This window comes from Myotis daubentonii, chromosome 18, assembly GCF_963259705.1.
Source record: "Myotis daubentonii chromosome 18, mMyoDau2.1, whole genome shotgun sequence".
Taxonomy (NCBI): Eukaryota; Metazoa; Chordata; class Mammalia; order Chiroptera; family Vespertilionidae; genus Myotis; species Myotis daubentonii.
In genome coordinates, this window is record NC_081857.1 from 31,415,379 (window position 1) to 31,437,443 (window position 22,065).

At 46.5% G+C, this 22,065-nt stretch overlaps 1 protein-coding gene across 6 annotated transcripts in view; it reads right to left on the reverse strand.

The window, feature by feature from the left end:
- Nucleotides 1-15,046, reverse strand: part of POGZ (pogo transposable element derived with ZNF domain) — a 42,377-nt gene extending 27,331 nt beyond the window's left edge. For 2 of the 6 annotated variants that reach the window (XM_059674887.1, XM_059674886.1), the window contains exons 1-3: nucleotides 14,725-15,045; nucleotides 2,040-2,164; nucleotides 891-1,049 (exon numbers count right to left, since the gene is read on the reverse strand). In XM_059674887.1, the coding sequence (XP_059530870.1) occupies nucleotides 891-1,049; nucleotides 2,040-2,163 (283 nt within the window). In that variant the 5' untranslated portion in view covers nucleotide 2,164; nucleotides 14,725-15,045. Of the gene's footprint in view, nucleotides 1-890; nucleotides 1,050-2,039; nucleotides 2,165-14,724 lie in introns of all 6 variants that reach the window. The other 4 variants (XM_059674891.1, XM_059674888.1, XM_059674890.1 and 1 more) reach the window with 3 other exon arrangements.
- Between the last annotated feature and the right edge of the window lie 7,019 nt (nucleotides 15,047-22,065).

The window sequence follows — 22,065 nt, forward strand, 5'->3', positions numbered from 1 at the left end:
TCTGCCTACCTTTTCTATAATGCACATATTATTCTTGTATGAATAAAGCTATTTAATTTTTAAATAAAATAATTAAGAATAAAGTCCTTGCATATTAACATAACCAATGGATATGGACACTGGAGTGGTGGAGGCTTGTGCTGGGGGGTGGTAGTGGCTGAGGAGGGGTAGATGAGGGAAAAAGGAGATATATGTAATACTTTAAACAATAAAAAATAAAAAGAATAAAGTCCTTTGCAGCAGTGCAGTGATTCTATGAAGATGCTTATTCTAGTTTTTAATCTTGAGCTATAACTTGCCAATAACTCATCTTCAGAGTGTAGAAATAGTTATCAGACATGAAATAAAAACCAACACTGTACAGTCTCTCTAGTTAATAAACATACTAAAAACACTACTCTTTCACCATTTCCTTCAGGTAGACAACAGCCCTATCCTATTTTCCATACCCAGGACCCAATAACCAAATGAATCTACCAGAGAAAAGGATGAAACAAATCTGCTCTGGGAGGATTCTTAACAAACTAGCGGGACTCTTTCCATTAAAAAACAACAACAAACAATCAAACCATAACAACAACAAAAACTCAACCCAGATCTCTTCAATAGTTACAAATTTTGGGTTTACATTTTTTCTCCTAGAAATTATCAGCAACAAGAATCCACCGCACTCGGACTTGAAACACCATCATCAATTCAGCACTAACTCAGAAGGAACAGCACCACCTTCTGAATCACTTCCCCAACAGAAAATCATTACTAAATTCACTCTCCAACTACTAGCACCACATCAGTACCCAAAGCTGAACAGGTACAGCTAGCTGTTCCTAAGACTTTTACATTCTCTCTTCCCTCTAACCCAGGAAGAATTTCCCAATAATCCCACTTACCATTGTTGTTGGCAATTAGTGTGACAAGAGTCTTCTTTGTACTGTCGCTGTTCTGTGCCCCGCTGCTACTAACGGTGGTGGATGTAGGGAGGTGCCCAGCAACAGAAGCATGGGCAGCGATGGGCACTGGAGCTGAGACTGGCTGCTGGCTCACAGAAACTGTGGGGAAGGGGAGGCACAGTCACTTAAAGGCAGGGACAATTGACACTAAAGGATACTGTTCTAATCTTCCCCTTTCATCTTACTGCAGGTCTCTATGCCCAAAAGTTTTCCTGAATTATTTGTAAATCCAACTGTTGATCTATTTCTCCTCCTATTTGTCCCTCACTCCACCAATTAAACACAATGCCACCTTTTCCGCGTCTCATTTCCTAATTAATGAAGTTAAATCACAAGCTCACTGAACTGGGATTTTAATGTGTTGCTTATACAGGTCAAACCTCTAGGGACGTTAAAGCTTTATTAGCACCACAACCAGTATTCATAACCATGCACAGTAAGTCATCTACAAGATGCTAAACTGTGTCCTGTTTCAGCCCAAATCAATGCTATCTTCAGTTCCCAAGGCAAGGAAGATAAAGATAAAAATAAAGAGAGCAACAGGCACAATTAGGCAGGGGAGGTTGGGGGAGGACTACCATCCACTTTCTGAATTCAGGGCTAAAACTTGACCCTTCAACATCACCTTTTTGAAAGAGAAGCTAATAAGCCTAAGTTTGTAAACTGTCCTTGAAGGCAAATACAAAGCAAATTCTGCTCATCTCACAAATGAAACTAAATTCAAGTAAAAGAAAAAAAAGCCAAGACTATGCGAACTTGTTTTTGGATTGCATGCATAAATGGGCACTGACATACATCATCAATGTTGCATTCTTATTTATACATCATTTGGTAAAAGGATTGCTAGATGTTTGGTAAATATTGGTTAATACAACTCTCAATATTTTTAATGAATTCAATACAGTGTGTCTAACTTTATGTATGAGGAAACGGAGGCACATACAAATTAGACACTGGAAAATAAAGGTAGCCACAATGAGGCGTCCCTGGATTTTTAAAGTCCTTCCCCACCTCACACTTTCTTAACAAAAATGTCCTTCAATTAAGTCAACTTAAGCAATGTAAGATCAAACAAAGAGTTTTTGTTACCTGTAGTAGTTTTATCCACTGAATTATAATCTTCAACTACAGAATCCTCAATGACATCACTAATTTTCTGCCATGGCTCCAGCTCCTCCTCCTCACATTCCATAAACAGGTCTGTGTCCGCCATGCTACAAAAAAAATAAGAAATAAAATAAGATATTGACCTCAGAATGGAAAAAAAGTGTTTTATACAAAACGCTGAATCTGACAGTTGAATCCATTGGTAACTTATCCCCTTGTACTACCCTCTACCATATCCTCTAACCTCCCCTATTTCCAAGGGTCCAAAATTATTATACATTAAATACTATTTTCTTTATTACTGAGTCTTTTTGCAACCTCTTAAATTTTACACCCAAGATGAGAATCTCATTTCTCTCACACTAGTCCCAGCCCTACTACTGTCTAGTACTCCCCCATAGTTTTTAAGTCAGCTATGTGCTTCTTTTATTTTAAATTTTTGTAAATACATTTTTATTGATTTCACAGAGGGAGAGGGAGAGAGAGAAAGAGGAAGAGAGAGAGAGAGAAACATCAATGATGAGAGAGAATCATTCATCGGCTGCCTCCTACACATCTCCTATTGGGGATTGAGCCCACAACCCGGGCATGTGCCCTGACTAGGATTCGAACTGTGACCTCCCGGTTCATAGGTCGACACTCAACCACTGAGCCACTTGGGCCAGGCATCAGCTATGTGTTTCTTTTAAAAACAAAGTCTACATCTTTGCAATGTAAACAAAGCTACTGCTATTCTGCCCTCCAATATTAGTTGACTAAAGGTCAATTTCTTTGACTTGGAATGGGAGTAGCATTACTGCTCGATGTTCAAACAAAGCCTTTAATGCAAAGGTTCTCAAGCCCTTAGTATCTCAGTAAAATTTTCACCATACCACCAAGCCAAAAAATAAAACAAAGCAAAACAACCAACCTGAGTTAAGTAGTTAGGGCCATACAATATGATAGCATTAGTTTGCGAGATACCCAACTAGATGGCACTGTTCTCTTGAAATTTTAAAAAATCCAGACAATGCCCCAGTGAGTTAACTAGCTACAGTCAAGTGCCCAGTTTTAATGGGTAAAGTCCTTATTAACTTGCTTCTAAGTAGTCTCTAATGTTCTTTTTAATTATTTGTTTTCCCAAAACCACAACGGGGAGAATGAGCAAAAAAACAAAAAGGTCTAAGATACCAATGTAAATTTTCTTAGTTTCATATTTAATTTACATATATTAAAGACAATGCTAGCCATAAATTCAATTAAAAAGAAACTGAGTCCATATCACAGTCATTCTTTGAGCGAAGACTACACACAACTGTATTTTCCAGTCTAATTCCACTGAAAAAGGTAACACTCTGAACTTTCCCCCCCTAACTACTTTTGTTTGTTTTGTTAATCCTCACCTCAGGATATTTTTCCCATTGATTTTTAGAGAGTGTAGAGAGGTGGGAGGAGAGAGGGAGAGAGGGAGAGAGAGAGAGAGAATGAGAGTGAATGAGTATCAAAGAATGTGACAGAGACACATCAACTGGTTGCCTTCCGAATGCATCCCCTGCAACCCAGGTTTGTGCCCTTGACTAGGAATTAAACCTAGCACCCTTCTAACCACTGAGCACACTAGCTATGGCCCTAGCTACTTGATTTTATACACTGTTCCTTGCCGTATGACTTTCTGAGAGTCACAGGCAACAGATGATTAATGTATAAATATCAAACCCAAAAGAATAAATACATATGTGGATAACCTCTATAGATGGTTTTTAAAAATCTTCTTTCAGCTCTGACCAGCTGCAAGCAAACTCTCCATACACATGTTGAGCAATCTATAGAAAATTTTCCTTCAAAATAAATAGAGCTATCTGACCTAGACTCTTATCTCAGAACATGATCATTACTTTCATTTCACCATCTCTAGCTCAGAGTACAAAAATTTAACTCTGTTGGAAAGATAGGCCATGTTACAATAGATATCAACCTAAATACTTCAGTCAAACTTTAAAAGTGAAAAATGCAAACTTAGCATCTTTCTTGTAGTTTTCGTTATCAAAAAGAAATCTTCATTAATATGATGAAATACTGTATTTAATACCTCCACCAAGATGCTGAAGAAAGAAACATCATTATTCTCTTTGGTCTTTCAAGTGATCGATCCATGGCATACAGTCACCTTTCGACTATTTTTGACCAAAGACAGGAATTATTATATATGTGGTACTAAAATGTAAGGATCTTCCCGAACTATCATTCTACTCATGTTTAATCTCTTTCCACACCAAACCTTTAACTTAATTTTACACACACACACACACACACACACACACACACACACACACACACACTCTCTCCTGGAAATTATATATATATACACACACACACACTAGGGGCCCGGTGCACGAAATTCGTGCACTGGGTGTGTGTGTGGGGGGGAGTGTCCCTCAGCCCAGCCTGCCCCCTCTCACATACTGGGAGCCCTCAGGCGTTGACCCCCATCACCCTCCAATCGCAGGATCGGCCCCTTGCCCAGGCCTGACGCCTCGGCCAGAGGTGTAGACCCCCATTACCCTCTGATCGCCTGATCGGCCCCTTGCCCAGGCCTGCCTGACGCCTCCGCCAGAGGTGTCAGGCTTGGACAGGGGACCCCCATCTCCCCCTGATCACTGGCTCTGGCCCCCGCCCAGGCCTGAGGCCTCTGGCCCAGGAATCATGCCTGGGCAGGGGACCCCATCTCCCTCTGATCGCTTGCTCCACCCCCTGCCCAAGCCTGACGCCTGTGACCCAGGCTTCAGGCCTGGGCAAGGGGACCATCATATCCCCCCAATCCCCAGCTCCGCCCCCTGCCCAGGCCTGATGCCTCGGCCAGAGGAGTTGACCCTCATCACCCTCCAATCACCAATCACCGGATCGGCCCCTTGACCAGGCCTGATGCCTCTGGCCTAGGCGTCCGGCTCGGGCAGCGGGGACCCGCAGCTGCAGCGGCCCGGCGATCGTGGGCTTCGCTTTAGGCCCAGGCAAGGGACCCCTAGCTCCCCGGACTGCCAGCTTTGACCGTGCCCAGCTCCCATCGCTGGCTCCACCCCTACTTCCTGCTATCACTGGCCAGGGCGGCAAAGGCACCTGATTCTCCGATCATGGCTGGGGGGCAGGGCAAAGGCGGCCCCAGGGCCGCCTTTGCCCTGCCCCCCAGCTCTTAGCTCCCCCCTGGGTTTCCGATCACTGTCAGTGGCAGGGGGCTTCTTCCTGCTTTCCCTTTCACCTCCCTGCATTGTGCCTACATATGCAAATTAACCGCCATCTTGTTGGCAGTTAACTGCCAATCTTAGTTGGCAGTTAACTGCCAATCTTAGTTGGCAGTTAATTTGCATATAGCCTGATTAGCCAATGAAAAGGGTATCGTCGTACGCCAATTACCATTTTTCTCTTTTATTAGATAGGAGATTATATATATATATTTTATTTCAGAGAGGAAGAGAGAGGGAAAGAGATAGAAACATCAGTGATGAGAGAGAATCACTGATTAGCTGCCTCCTGCATGCCCTCCACTGGAGATTGAGCACGCAACCCAGCTATGTGCCCTGGAATTTGAACCATGACCTCCTGGTTCATAGGTTCAACCACTGGGCCAGGCTGGCCGTCAAAAGCAAGCATGTTTTAAAATATTTATTGTAGAAAGTATTACATATGTCAAAAACAAGCATTTAAATGTAACTTCCGATTTATAGGAAATACAGCAATAGAGGAATAAGTAGCACCACAAAGAAATAATGAGATAAATCCGGAAAGTGAGACCTTCTATAAGGAAATAATCAGACAAATGCAGGATATGAAATATTATATATGACATGGTCTCCTTTAAAATGTCAATGCCGCCAAAACCGGTTTGGCTCAGTGGATAGAGCATTGGCCTGCGGACTGAAAGATCCCAGGTTCGATTCCGGTCAAGGGCATGTACCTGGGTTGCGGGCACATCCCCCGTGGTAGATGTGCAGGAGGCAGCTGATCGATGTTTCTCTCTCATCGATGTTTCTTTTTTTTTTTTTTAATATATTTTATTGATTTTTTACAGAGAGGAAGAGAGAGGGACAGAGAGTTAGAAACATCGATGAGAGAGATCGATCAGCTGCCTCCTGCACACCCCCAACTGGGGATGTGCCCGCAACCAAGGCACATGCCCTTGACCGGAATCGAACCTGGGACCCTTGAGTCCGCAGGCTGACGCTCTATCCACTGAGCCAAACCGGTTCGGCTCATCGATGTTTCTAACTCTCTATCTCTCTCCCTTCCTCTCTGTAAAAATTCAATAAAATATATTAAAAAAAAAATAAAATGTCAATGCCACACACACACACACACACACACACACACACACAGTGAGAAGACCAAACTTGGTGAAAAGAAACTAGACATAACAAAATGCAACACATGAACCTTTATTGGACTCTGGTTCATAAAAAAACTATAAATAACATTATGAGACAACTGGAGCATTTGAATATAGACTACAGGCATACCTTGTTTTATGGTGCTTCACAGATAACTGCATTTTCTACAAGTAGAAGGTATATGGCAAGGCTGTGTTGAGCAAGTCTATCGGCACCATTTTTCTAACAGTCTCAGATGATGGTTAGCATTTTTCAGCAATAAAGTATTTTAATTAAGGTCTGCACATTGTGTTTTTAGACATAATGCTATTGTGCTGTTTATAATAGATTACAGCATATTGTAAACATAACTTTTATATGCACTGGGAAACCAAAAAAATTGTGTGACTTGCTTTATTGCGACAGTCTGGAACCAAACCCACAATATCTCCAAGGTATGCCTGAAGTTACTGGATGCCATTTGGGAATTTTTTAGAAAGGATAATGGAATTAGTGTTATGTAGCGGATACATGAAATATTTAATGGAAATGTTATGACTATGACTTTCAACTGGTTCAGCAAATATACAGATATTTTGGTACCTTTTAAAGAGACATCAAATATGCCAATATATTAAAAATTGTTTCATCTAGGCCAGTGATGGCGAACCTATGACACGTGTGTCAGAGGTGACACGCGAACGCATTTTTTGGTTGATTTTTCTTTGTTAAATGGCATTTAAACATATAAAATAAATATCAAAAATATAAGTCTTTGTTTTACTATGGTTGCAAATATCAAAAAATTTCTATATGTGACACAGTACCAGAGTTAAGTTAGGGTTTTTCAAAATGCTGCCACGCCGAGCTCAAAAGGTTCGCCATCACTGATCTAGGCCCTGGCCGGGTAGCTCAGTTGGTTAGAACATCGTCTGATACGGCAAAATTGTGGATTTGGTCCCAGCCAGTTTGGCTGTGGTACAGCCTTAGCTTGTGGACCAGCCTATGGACTGAAGGATCTTGGGTTCAGTTCCCAGTCAAGGGCAAGTATCTAGATTGCAGGCTCAATCCCCGCCCCATAGGAGCATGTATGGGAAGTAGCCAATCGATGTTTCTCTCCTCACCCCACCGCCACCTGCCCCCCCCCCCCCCCCTCCCTTCCCTTCCCCTCTCTTAAAAAAAAAAAAAAAATGTGGGTTTGATCAATCCCCAGCAGAACACATAATGAATGTTTAAGTGAAACAACAAATCAATGCTTTTCTCTCTCAAAAAAAACCCCACACATGAATAAATAAAAAATGTTTTTTTAATGTTAGGTGGCATAGGTACTCCTTATAGTATTTTTACCTTTTGTACATACATGAAATTTTATTAGTAAAAAGCTGAGGGATCAGATGAAAAGGTCTGTGAATCTAATGTATAATACAGTGACTATAGTCAATAACACTGTATCGTATATTTGAAATTTGCTGAGTAGAACTTAAAATGTTCTAAATAAATAAATAAATAAATAAATGTGAGGTGATTGATGGACATGTTAATTGACTAGATACAGGGAATCCTTTCACAATGTATACATTTATAAAATCACCATGATGTATACTTCAAATATCTTAAATTTTTGGTCAACTGTACCTCTGAAATGGAAAAAAAAAAAAGCCAGGGAGAAAAACTACCTAACTCATATTTTGGTTGTGATATTTTATACTATAATATTCTGTCATCTTTTTGCCATTTACTAAGTCAAACTGGTAGCTTTGTTGGTTGAATTTTCTGCTAACCTCTTATTTCTGGGAGCAATTTTCATACAGATTGTATGCACATTTCTTAAGATATAGCACAATAATTAACATTAGAAAAAATAATCTAAGGTGGGTCAGAGGTAGTGTAAAATAAGATGAACATTGCCATGCTCCATTAACCCAATCCATTATTCCCCATCTTTTTTATTGTTGTTAATCATCACCTGAGGATATTTTCCCATTGATTCTTAGAGTGGAAAGGAGAGGGAGAGACAGAGGGAGAGAAACATCTATGTGAGAAAGACACATCGATTGGTTGCCTCCAGCACTTGCCCTGACCAGGGCTGGGGATCAAGCCTGCAACTGAGGTACATGCCCTTGACTGGAATTATACCCACAACCCTTTAGCCCGACACTCTATCCACTGAGCCAAACTGGCTAGGGCTATTCATTATTCGACATCTTGGTAACATATATGGTTTCTGTATTTTATAGTAACAAACTAGAGGCCCAGTGCACAGATTCAAGCACATTGAAAGGAAATTAATTAGAAGAAATATTTTAGAGGCCAGGGAGGGACCATGGATGGTTGGCTCCAGGGCATGTCTGGCTCGTCTCGCCCGGCCAGACACCAGCAGCAAGATAACCTACCAGTTGGAGTATCTGCTCCCTGGGGATCAGTGTGCATCATAGTGACTGGTCGAACTGTCAGACAATTAGCGTATTAGGCACGTGCCACACACACACACACACACACACACACACACACACACACACACGCCCCTGTGCATGAAATTTGTGCACAGGTGGGATCCCTAGCCCTGGCCAGTGATCAGGGCCAATCAGGTTCGCCGCCTCCTCCTTCCCTTCCTGCCCGTGTCCGTCGCCACCCACCCCCGGTTCCCCGTCCCAGCCCCGATTGGGTAATTGGGACCTGCTAGCCAGGGAAAGGGGCCAACCACCACTGCGGCAGGTGGGTGGTGGGCCGATCAGGGCCTGCTGGCCAGAGGGAGAGACCCAGGAGGTTGTCTGCCAGCCCCGAGGAGGCAGCCAGCCCTTGGCCTCCCTGGGTCACATCTGCTGCCACCCATCCCCGGTTCCCCGTCCCAGCCCAGGGGCCTGGCCCCGATTGGGTGATCAGGGCTTGCCGGCCAGGGGAGGAACCAGGAGGTTGGCCGGCAGGCCCCATCAGCAATTGGGGCCTGCAGGCTGGGGGCAGCTCCTGTGTCAAGCACCTGCCCCCTGGTGGTAGGTGCGCGTCATAGGGACCAGTCGTTCCATCGTTCCATTGTAATGGTTGCTTAGGTTTATCTATAGACTAGTGGCCTGGTGTATGAAATTCATGCACGGGGTGGGGGTGGGGGTGTCCCTCAGCCCGGCCTGCACCCTCTCCAATCTGGGACCCCTTGGGAGATGTCTGACTGCCAGTCAGATATCCCTCTCGCAATCTGGGACCACTGGCTCCTAACTGCTCACCTGCTTGCCTGTCTGCCTTATCACCCCTAACCACTCTGCCTGGCAGGGCCTGCTCACCCCCAACTGCCCTCCCTGCCAGCCTGATTGCCCCCAACTTCTCCCCCTGCTGGTCTGCTTGCTCCCAACTGCCCCCTACTGCCGGCCTGCTTGCCCCCAACTGGTCCCCCCTGCTGGCCTGACTGCCCCCCCGGCCTGATCACCCCCAACTGCCCTCCCCTCCTTGCCTGATCGCCCCTAACCGCCTCTGCTTTGGCCAGCCACCATGGCTCTGTCCGGAAGGTCTCCCAGTCTAATTAGTATATTACCCTTTTATTAGTATAGATTGTACTAGCAGCATGATTTTTGTTCACTAGGTAAGCTTTACTCAACACTGCAGCTCACACAGGACTATTAGCAATTCCTGCAGTCTTTTAAGTATTTGGCATTCATCCTTCCATCCATAATGTGGGTTTACCAGGTACAGACCTTTCTAGGGAGGAGTGAATTATGTCTTAAAATGCTGGTAAATATGGTAGTCTATTTTATATTCAGGTCCTACATAATCAACTGATCAGTAAAAGCCTATAAAATTGAAAAGGTAAGGTACAAAGAGCCTCTTTATAAATGATGTTATTTAAAAAGCAGCAAAAAGAATCCTGCAGATATATCTGTCAGTCTACTTTTGAGGTATTTAACGGGCAGCAAATGTTTACCTGTTTTCATCTCAAATAAGATTAGGAAAACACCTGTTTTCTACCAAAGCTCCCCAGACAGATTTGGTTCTGACACTTTGAATTCATTTAATTTGTCTGTTTCTTTCATAGCTGTAAAGTCAATTCCAGGAATAAAAAATTCTGAATCTAACATTTTCAATTCACTGCTAGTGAATTTATAGCTCATAAATCAATATACAAAGAACACTTGGAACAGGAAAAATGTTTTAATAAATAAAAAATTTAAGAACATCACTCTCTTCCTGTAGGGTGAGAAATAAACAATAATGCCCAAGGTAACTGGCATTTGTTTTCAAGTTACCTCAATTTGGAGCTTTAAAAAGGATTCACTACAGAAAACCTACAGGGCTGACTCCTTAATATGGCTATAAAATGAATTACTGTTAAACCTGTAATAAGCTTTTATTTATCCAATCCTTTGCATAGCCCATTTTATCTCTCAAAGGATCTGTTGTTATGTGTAGTATTCACAATAGATTCTTAATAGTTAATAATCTGTCTACTATTGCCAAACACAAAACGCTTTCCACTTTTGTGACAACAAATCTCCTATCAATAAGCACCCAAATATTAAGTTATATGCTGTTTACTAACACAACTAAAGTAAGCAATAAGTTCCCTATTTCCAAAGGGTTTAATATTCAGGAGTCCCTCTCCCAATAAAAGTTCTTCTTCACGGACAGTTGTATGTGGTCTAAATTCCATTTTTAGTCTAACTGCATTTAACTCTGCTAAATACTAGCAAAACATTAGTCTATTTCCATTCTCCTAGACTCCCCAGAGTTACATGTAAAAATGTTTTTGTGGCTATGTCTTAGTACCAAAAACCAGAATGCCAAAGAATCTATCAAAGTTGTACCATACAAAGCACCAACCAGCTCTAGGGTAATTTAAATCAGAGGTCTTCACTTTCAACAAAAACATATATGGAGAATAAAGACTCAATATTATCTGGAAATATATTTTATTTTACTGTGACATAGCCAGGTATTATTATCATGCACTTTACATTCATTATCTCTGTGAATTCTCACAATTCTTTGTCCTAAGTAACTACATTTTACAGATGAGGTCAAAACGGAGGTTTAGTGAGATTAAGTAACTCGCCCATGGTTACAGTTAGTAAATATCCCTCCTACATGCCCCCTAATTGGGCGCAAGCACAAAACTCAGATATGTGTCCTGATAGGAATTTGAATCATGACTTCCTGGTTCATAGGTCAACACTCAACCACTGAGCCACACCAGCTGGGCAAGATGTCGACATTTGAGAATTCTAATTTCTCTCAAATTTTTATCATTGGTAACAAATGATATCAACTGTTTTCCTCTAAGTGACAAGCTCACTTCATTCAAGAAAACATCCACCAAACAAACAATGCTGTTCCACAACTCAGTCTCACAAGTTCTTTTCTGTATGACATGGATCAGACCTTGTTAGGCAGCTAAAAAGATTTGAACACAAGGGCTGAGGTGTGTTTTTTTTTTTAATAATGGATGATAGACCATTTATTCATTGTTCAACTTTTTATTTATTTAAATATTTTATTGAGTTTTTACAGAGAGGGAGAGAGATAGTTAGAAACATCGATGAGAGAGAAACATCAATCAGCTGCCTCCTGTACACCCTCTACTGGGGATGTGCCCGCAACCAAGGTACATGCCCTTGACCAGAATTGAACCTGGGACCCTTTAGTCCGCAGGCCGACGCTCTATTAACCTAAACCGTTTAGGGCTGAGATTTTTTTTTTTTAATCTTTATTGTTGAGAGTATTACATAAGTCCCCCTTTTCCCCCATTGGTCCTCTCCAGCCTGCCCCCGCCCCCCACCCCAGGCCTTCACCACCCTGTGTGTCCATGGGTTATGCATATACGCATACAAGTTCTTTGGTTGATTACCTCCCACCCACCCACCTGTCCCCTCCTTCCCTCCGAGATTCCGCGCTCTGTTCCATGCTTCCATGTCTCTGGATCCACTCCATTCATCAGTTTATTTTGTTAATTAGATTCCACATGAGTGAGATCATGTGTATCAAGCAGTCCTCTGGTTACGTCGGACTTGACGTACGTCGTTTCATGGTTACGTGGCCATCTCCCATTTATTTATTAAAAAGAAAAAGTTCCGTCATTTCAACGTATGTACATATGTGCTTTATGTTTTTTATTATTTATTTACCACAAGTAAAGGTGAGGAATTATCTTTCTTTTAAATTTTTTTTACTGTTTCACTCCATTACTGCTGTGTGTGTGCTCCATGTGAGTGACGTAGGTGCTTGTGTAGTTGGGTTCCGACTTACGGCGAAAATCCCCTTAAGTCGCGCCGTAGAAACGGATCTCCTACGTAACCCGAGGACCTACTGTACTTGTGTTTCTCTGAATGACTTATTTCACTTAGCATGATACTCCCTAGGACTCAAGGTCTGAGATTTAATAACATTAATCATTTTTATTGCTTCATCAAAGACATTCTCAAGTAAGGATTGTAGCGTTTCACTCAACTTCTTTGCTTTGTGCTAAAACACCAACAGTAGTTTTACCCATCCTTGCTTTTGGACCATGAGTGCAAATGTCGGTGAAGAAGATAAACAGCATTTTAGTGTTATTTTGGAAATAGTTACAACCTCCTGGCTCTCAAGGGCCTGAAGAAATCCCCATTTTTCAATGGATCATCCTTTCATCCTTTCAGAACCGCTTTCCTAGATTATACCACTGGTTCAAGGTGGGGTGAAAACACCAACAAAACCCTGTTCACCCCTAGAGTCATTCCGTTAGTTCATTTAGTTTGAGATACACGCCGACACAGGAAAGGAGCAGGAAACCAAGGGCACAGATTGCAATTTTGTTTCAAGGTTTTATTTTTGAGCACCTTCATGCAGCTAGAGCTAGACCAACAATTCCCAATGTGGAAGTTACCTTAATCAGTCTCAACTGAGGGACCGCAGTTAAAAACGTAGAGATGACACCCCCCCCTCGCCATCAGTCTTGGGGATGAGACCCTACCAAACTGCACTTTCAGCCATTTCCAACTTACTTTTTATGAACCCCAAGAATTGTGCTAAATGGATCAAATTTAGAATCCAATCCCCAGTCCCAAGAGCAAGTGTGGGGGAGGGGGGGAGAGGGGTGTCCCCAAGTTCAATGTCGTTTACCAGGAAGCGGCCTTCCCTGCTACTTTGTCATCCGGTTAATTCTTAGTTTAGTTTGAGATACAAGCCCATCGCAGGTGACATGTGGGTTCTGAGCTGCGGTGGAAGGTGTCAAAACAAGAAAGCAGAGCGCTGGTCTGGTCTGAGACAGCGCAACTGTACCTCCATCTCCACCTCCAAAATGAGACCGGGCTCTTTCCAACGCGGCCTTTTTGAGCTAAGAACGTCCAGGACTAGTGAGCAGAGACACGTCCCGCGAGTGGGAGGGAATCCCGCGACTCACGGGAGAAGAAATCAGGAAAACGCCCGGAAGGGAGGGAGAGCAGGTGGGTCCACGAAACCACTCCTTTTCGGAGTCGATGGCTAAGAATCCAGAGGAAAGAGTCCCTGGGAGAAACATGGCGCCCACCGCGGCGGAATAGAATCACCAGAACATATTTTTCCGCCCCATCCCACTTTGTAAGTCACGGCGCCATCCCCGGGAAAGTGTGGGGCCGAGGGAGGGGACTTGACAAACTAACCGCGGGCACCGAGGCTCGGGATGTGCTCCTGGACCAGGCGGAGATTACATAACAGGAGGCTGAGCCATCACCCGCTCCTCCCCGCACTCCAGCCGAGCGCCCCGCTTCCCCAGGAGCGAGGGGAGCGCAGCAGGCCCGGCACCCCCCGCCCCGCCCCAGGGGCCGTCGCCCCCGCCGCCCTCCCCAGCGCAGCCTCACCCCCGGCCCCACGCCCGCCCCTCCCGCCGTCTCGCCGCCGCCCGTACCCCCGCCCCTTCCCCAGCGGGCCGCTGCCCGCACCCGCACCCGCACCCGCGCCCGCACCGCCCACTCCTCCGAGACGCCTCGCGCCGGGCGTGCGTGTGGACGTCGGGTGTGCGGGGCCGTGGGGCTCGAGTGCGCGCGCGCGCGCCGTAGCGGCCGCCGGGGGGCGGGGGCGCCGGCAGGCAGACAGGCGGGCGGGCAGGCAGGGGCCTCCCGGCCCGGCCGCCGCGCGGCTCCAGCGGGTCGCACGCACTCACACTCGCGCTCGCGCACCGCCCCCCACGCCAGCCGCCGCCGCCGCCGCCGCGGGCCGCGCCGCCGCTCGCCACTCGCGGGGGGCGGGGGCGCGCGCCACCGGCCCCCCGCCTCCACCCTGCGTCCCCGCCCCATCCCCCTCTCATTGTCTCGCCTCCGAACGCTTCGCCGAACGGAAAGATAACGGAACCCCCGGGAGAAGGGGGTGGGGAGAGAGAAGGCTCGCTCACTCACCTCCCGTGGTCGTCGCCGCCGGTAGTCTGACCCGGAGAAGGCGCCGTCGCCTTAAAGGGACCTGCACTCGGCGCCGGGAGAAGGGGGTGGGAGCAGGGGAGGGGACGGGGGCTTGGGGGGAGACGGAGAAGAGGGAACCGTTGAAAGCTCGTCTCCCTGAGGGTACGAGGAAACCTCCCTCGTGTGCGAGTGATTTGGGATGGATTTTTTTCCCCCGATGGGGGCGGGGGGGCCCCGAGGGAGGGGGTGGGAGGGCCAAGGAATGCGGCTCCGTGTACAGGAGCTGGCGCGGGGGAGAGAGACACCGACTCCCCCCACCGACCCTCTCGCCCCGCGGAGGGATACGGCTCGTCACTTCCGCCCTCCCCCTGTCCTGGCCTTTCCATTGGCTGAGGGGTGTGGCACGTCATGGGCTCAGCCTAACCCCCGCCAGGGCTCTTCTTTTCTAATCAAGTTTGTCTGGGCCTGCAAATAAATAAATAAATAAATAAAAACATTTGTTATTTTAAAATATGAAATCAAGCATGATTAGCTTCAGACGCAGGTTTCTAAAGAATATGCATTTGGGGGGGGGGGGGGCGAGGAAATGGGATTCCCAAAGGAAATGTTCCCCAGGTCACTTGCCTGGACTTTTGAGGGAAATTTTGGGAATGTCCCCACTTTGCACTCAAGGCTTCCACCTCATCAGGAGGGGAACCTCATGTCACAGGCCAGATGGCGAGGCCCAGTGACACCAACCACTGTCATGGGAACAAAGGCAGCAAAATGACACTCTTCCTCAAGAGACCTTCAGCCAAGTAGCCTTATGGCAGCCTTAAGTGAAGAACTTTTAAAAGCCATTTTATACCCTGAATCCTTCTGGATCCTGAAAATCGCACATGATTGCTTATCAGGGTGATTCATATATGAAAGCGGCTTTGAAGTCATTGTGATTACACTCAGCCAAGACACCCGATTCTAAGAAACCATGGACTCAATAACCGGGCTTTTTTTTGCTTCAATCATGGCTGAGATGGTTTGGCTCAAAAATATTGATTAGACCATTGAAGAGCATCCACTTGTTATTTTTCCCAAACAAAAACTAACCTCTTTTCCAGGACGCTAAGAAGTTTGTCCTTCATTACCTCCCAAGATGATACAACGTTAATATTTTCCTTAGATATTTGAGGCTATTGTTGCTCTTTAAGCGATACACGAATATTAGCTCCAGAACTGTGCGAGCTTCTGATACCCACGGTGTGGGTCACCTCAAGAGGCCATTTCTGAACTGTTTGGAAAGGCAACGGGCAATGCATGAGGAGGCTGGGAAGAAGGTATGCACCCTACCCAAACCACCTTCTCCCTTGGCTTCCACGGCCCCCGTTGCTGATTCCTCAACAAGGGCAGACTCTCCCAGCCATGGCCTGATGACCAGCTCCCTTGGTAGCCGATCTCCAGCCCAGTGGTCCCTAACCCCCCAGTTACAACCCTCCCAACATGGTACTTACAAGATGAGTGTGACCACACAATGCGATCCAGAGAGGATCATCGTGTCCTCAGACCCTGATTAGCTGCCTCCCACCACTCCCCGACTCCAAAATGTTTGGGGATAGTATATGGAGGATGGTGGGAAGCAGGTGACTGAGGAAGGGATGGACTTTTGGTGGTGTTTCTTTGAAAACACACACATCTGCCCAGCTGGCGTGGCTCAGTGGTTGAGCATGGACCTATGAACTAGAAGGTCACGGTCTGATCAATGATTCCCTCTCATCATTGATGTTTCTATCTCTCCCTCTCTCTTCCTCTCTGAAATCAATAAAAAATATATTTTTTAAAAACCACCTTAAGCTTTACACAAAACAATAAAGTTCTTTAAAACTTTTTTGCTTCATTCCAAATGTTAAATCAAGTACTTGGTGCAAGAATGGGGAGATCCAGATCCTATTTATTCCTTCTCTTTATATACACACTCCATTCAAACCACCAGACTATGAAAATAGGCAGTGGAAGTATGCATTCCAAATTGTGTACTCATATACCACCACCCGTTTTCATCCCACTGCATCCCATTTCATACCAAAAATGTGATTTCAAGTAGTCATTCTTAGAAGAATTTCATTATTTGAATTGAGAGAATCACTAATCCTTTTTAAAAACATTTCTGAAGTCTTTCCAGACCTGATCTGGAAAAGCCTATGGTGAGTTTATGGAGTCAATCAGCAAAAAACAAATTCCACATGAAGTTCTAATCCTATTTTATGCTTTCCTGCAATAATTGTTGTAATTTACTTAATGTTATTTGCCTCCAAAATATTCTTGTTGAATCATATATTTTGCCATGCTGCAAGTGCCAACTTATGCTCTCTGCCAATAAGGTCTAGACAACATACTGTCGACCAATAATCATTAGCATTCCATATTGAAAATGCATCTTGCATCCATTCATTTAAAATATATTTATTGAGTACTTGCTATATGCCAAGCACTGCTTTAGATGCTGGGAATACAGCAACAAAGAAAACAAACAAAATTCCTAAACTTGTAAAGCATACACTAGATGTATACAATCTACACTAATAAAAGAGAAACATGGTAATTGGCGTACGACCACTACCCTTTTCATTGGCTAATCAGTGAGATATGCAAATTAACTGTCAGCCAAGATGGCCGGCAGCCAAGCAGCTTGAAACTAACATGAGGCTTGCTTGCTTCAGTGACAGAGGAAACCAACGTTCCCTGCCTGCGGCTGCAGGCCTCTGAGCCTGCAGTTTCAAACATTGTAACAAATACCACCGGACTTCAGCCAGCAGACTCGCAACGTTGTAAGCAAAGGCCAGAAACCACTTTCAGGAGCGGAGGCCTAAGAGCTGGAGCCAAGCCTCAAGCTAGAGCTGGCCCAGAATAAAAAAAAAAAAAAAGGAAAAAAGGAGCATTTGGGAGTTCAGTCACCCCCAGCCTGAAAACAGCCATCATCCCCTCACCCAGGCTGGCCAGGCACCCAGGTGGGGACCCCCACCCTGATCCAGGACACCCTTCAGGGCAAACAAGCTGGCACCCACCCATGCACCAGGCCTCTACCCTATATAGTAAAAGGGTAATATGCCTCCCGGCACCGGGATCAGCATGACAGGGGGCAGTGCCCCAACCCCCTGATCGGCCCTGCTCTGTGTGTGATAGGGTGCGGCACCCCAACCCGGGTCCTGCTCTGTGTGTGACGGGGTAGAGCCATAACCTCCCCATCAGCCCTGCCCTGAGTGTGAGAGTGGCAGCGCCCCAACCCCCTGATCGGCCCTGCTCTGTGGGTGATAGAGGGTGGCACCCCTGCCCCCCCACGGGCCCTGCTCTGTGTGTGACGGGGTAGAGCCATAACCTCCCCATCAGCCCTGCCCTGAGTGTGACAGCGGTGGTGCCCCAACCCACTGATCCGCCCTGCTCTGTGTGTGACAGGGGATGGTGCCCCAACTCCCCTATCGGACCTACTCTGTGAGTGACAGGGGGGAGCTCCTCAACCCCCTGATGGGCCCTGCTCGGTGCGTGACAGGAGGGAGCTCCCCAACCCCCTGATGGGCCCTGCTCTGTGCATGACAGGGGGTCGTGCTGCAACCTCCCCATCGACCCTGCCTTGAGTGTGACAGGGGGTGGTGCCCCAACCCCCCAATCGAATCGGCCCTGCTCTGAGCCCGACCAGGGGCTGCACCTAGGGATTGGGCCTGCCCTCTGCCACCCAGGAGCAGGCCTAAGCCAGCAGGTTGTTATCTCCTGAGGGGTCCCAGACTGTGAGAGGGCACAGGCCGGGCTGAGGGACCCCCCCTTACTCCCAAGTGCACAAATTTTTGTGCACCGGGCCTCTAGTTTGTAATAATAAAAGCGTAATATGCTAATTAGACCAGATGACCTTCCAGATGAAGCCGGGGCTGCAAGGGAAGCCAGGAGAAGCCAGTACCAGCAGCCAGGGGAAGGAAGGCCTACTCTTGCATGAATTTTGTGCATCGAGCCTCTAGTATACACTTAAACAAATTGTTCCAATATCATTGTTAAGCAACAAATGGCTCCAAAACTTAGTGGCTTAGAACAATAACAATTTGATTATCTCTCAAGGTTGTAGGAAACGATTAGGCTAAACTAAACAGTTCTCATTTAGAGTCTCATGTGGTGGCTGAGACTGAAGTCATTTCAGAAGCTTCCTCGAAAGTCTGAAAGTGGATGAATGTTGGCTTGGACAGCAGCTGGGACTGTTGGCCAGAACAGCTGGTTGTTGGCCTCTCAGTGTGGCCTGGGCTTCCTCATATCATAATGGCTGAGTTCCAAGATTGCCTGCTCCAAGAAGACTGGGCAGAGGTTGTACGGCTCTTTGTGACCTAACTCAGAGGTCACATAGCATCACGTCCACCACAATTACAGGCCCACCTCGATGGGGTGGGAGGGATAGGGAACATCTCTCAAAGAGAGTAGTAGAAACATCCCATTGTAAGAAAGTATGTGGAATGGAAAATCTTGTTGTGGTCTTCTTGGAAATATGACCTGCCACACCTTACATAAAGAAATATATAATACTAGTGGCCCAGTGCATGAAATTCGTGCACATTAAAAGGGAATTAATTAGAGGAAATATTTTAATATTGCTATTTGCCCTTTCGCTATAATAGAAGTGACAGAGATGAAATAAAATTAGTAAAATGTATATGAAAATAATATATAAATGTATTAATAAATAAATAATAACAGCGTCACGTCCCCCAGACTGACCGAGCACGCAGCCCAGCCCACCCCACCCGTGCCTGCTGCACATGCAGCCTCCTGCTGATTGGTCATTATGGTGTGAGGGTGTCACGACCATTTGCATATTAGCCTTTTATTATATAGGACTAGGGGCCCGGTGCACGAAATTCGTGCACTGGGTGTGTGTGTGTGTGGGGGGGGAGTGTCCCTCAGCCCAGCCTGCCCCCTCTCACATACTGGGAGCCCTCAGGCGTTGACCCCCATCACCCTCCAATCGCAGGATCGGCCCCTTGCGTCAGGCCTGGGCAGGGGACCCTCATTTACCCCATCACTGGTTCTGCCCCCAGCCCAAGCCTGATGCCTCGGCCAGAGGCGTAGACCCCCATCACCCTCCGATCGCTTGATTGGCCCCTTGCCCAGGCCTGACGCCTCCGCCAGAGGTGTCAGGCTTGGACAGGGGACCCCCATCTCCCCCTGATCACTGGCTCTGGCCCCCGCCCAGGCCTGAGGCCTCTGGCCCAGGAATCATGCCTGGGCAGGGGACCCCCATCTCCCTCTGATCGCTTGCTCCACCCCCCACCCAGGCCTGATGCCTCTGACCCAGGCTTCAGGCCTGGGCAAGGGGACCATCATATCCCCCCAATCCCCGGCTCTGCCCCCCACCCAGGCCTGATGCCTCGGCCAGAGGAGTTGACCCTTATCACCCTCCGATCACCAATCACCGGATCGGCCCCTTGACCAGGCCTGAGGCCTCTGGCAGAGGTGTCAGACCTGGGCAGGGGACCCCCAGCTCCCCGTGGTTGCAGGCTCTGCCCCTGTCCAGGCCTAACACCTCTGGCCTAGGCGTCCGGCCTGGGTAGCGGGGACCCGCAGCTGCAGCGGCCCCGCGATCGTGGGCTACGCTTTAGGCCCAGGCAAGGGACCCCTAGCTCCTGGGACTGCCAGCTTCGACTGTGCCCAGCTCCCATCGCTGGCTCCACCCCTACTTCCTGCTATCACTGGCCAGGGCGGCAAAGGCACCTGATTCTCCGATCATGGCTGGGGGGCAGGGCAAAGGCGGCCCCAGGGCCGCCTTTGCCCTGCCCCCCAGCTCTTAGCTCCCCCCGGGGTTTCCGATCACTGTCAGTGGCAGGGGGCTTCTTCCTGCTTTCCCTTTCGCCTCCCTGCATTGTGCCTACATATGCAAATTAACCGCCATCTTGTTGGCAGTTAACTGCCAATCTTAGTTGGCAGTTAATTTGCATATAGCCTTGATTAGCCAATGAAAAGGGTATCGTCGTACGCCAATTACCATTTTTCTCTTTTATTAGATAGGATGTGATATGGTGTTTTGTGCTATGGATGGAAAAGAGCAGGATGGGGGAATTGGGAGTGTGGTGCAGAGGTGGGGGTGGATGGAGGAGGCTTCATCATTAAGGTGACATTTGAGCACAGACCTGAAGACAGGGAAGCCAAGTTCAGGTTTTACTCTTGGTGAAAGTGAAGTCATCGGAGGGTTTTGAGCAGCGGAGGGGCATGGCCTGGCTAACACTCTTAAAGGAACACTCTGGCTGCTTGTAGAGAGTAACTGGTAGGGGCAAGAGTATGTGCAGGAAGATGAGTTAGGAGGCTACTGCAATAATCCAGGTGAGAGGTGATGGCGGCCTGGACCAGGGGGAGAGCTGGAGAGCTGGAGGGCTGCTACCTCAGCTAAGTGAGTTCTTCAGTGTGTTGTTTACTTCTCTTTGACCTATTTTTCTGTCATTTAGTGTGTGTGTTCTGGGAGATTGGACTCACGATGGCTAGCAAAATGTGTGTGAGTGATGGCGCTGTGCCTGCCCCCAAAGAAATAAAGGAAGAATATCAGGTTGAATGTTAAAATGGGAATTTGGTGGTGCCTGAAGGCACCTTCCAGGAAAGAGTTCAGGAAACAAGGGTAAAGATCAACAATCAGGGAATGGAGTAAGCTCTTTGACATTATAAAAGGGGCCCTAACTATGCCACAGTATGAGAGGATTGCTCAACAGTTGAATGACTGGTAGCTGGAAGAAATCAGAGGTAGAGACATTCCATAATGTCAGAGAATTTGAAGAAAACTCTACCACATTGAAAAAACTGGACCATACAGTTAGGGCTCCTATTTCCAGAAACATATTCCCCATGCTAAAGAGGGAATGGCCATATTAATTTGGACATAATGTTGGAACGTTTCGCTGTCTTCAGCTAAACACAAGTGTCTAGACTGCAGCGGTTCTCAACCTGTGGGTTGCGACCCCTTTGGCGGTCGAACGACCCTTTCACAGGGGTCGTCTAAGACCATCCTGCATATCAGATAGTTACATTACGATTCATAACAGTAGCAACATTGCAGTTATGAAGTAGCAACGAAAATAATTTTATGGTTGGGTCACAACATGAGGAACTGTATTTAAAGGGCCAAAAGGTTGAGAACCACTGGTTTAGAGTGAAGTAATAGAACTGATAACTGTGGTCTCTCTTCTATCTGAGCCATCTTAATAACGAGAGGAAACCAAAGTAGCAGGATAAATAACCTGGGTGAGATCCTTAGAAATTCATATGTGCCTCTATAACACATTGGTCTGAAAGCCAATTGAAGAAATTGAACCCAACTTCTGTTGCTAAAAATCGACCCCAGTCTTCAGT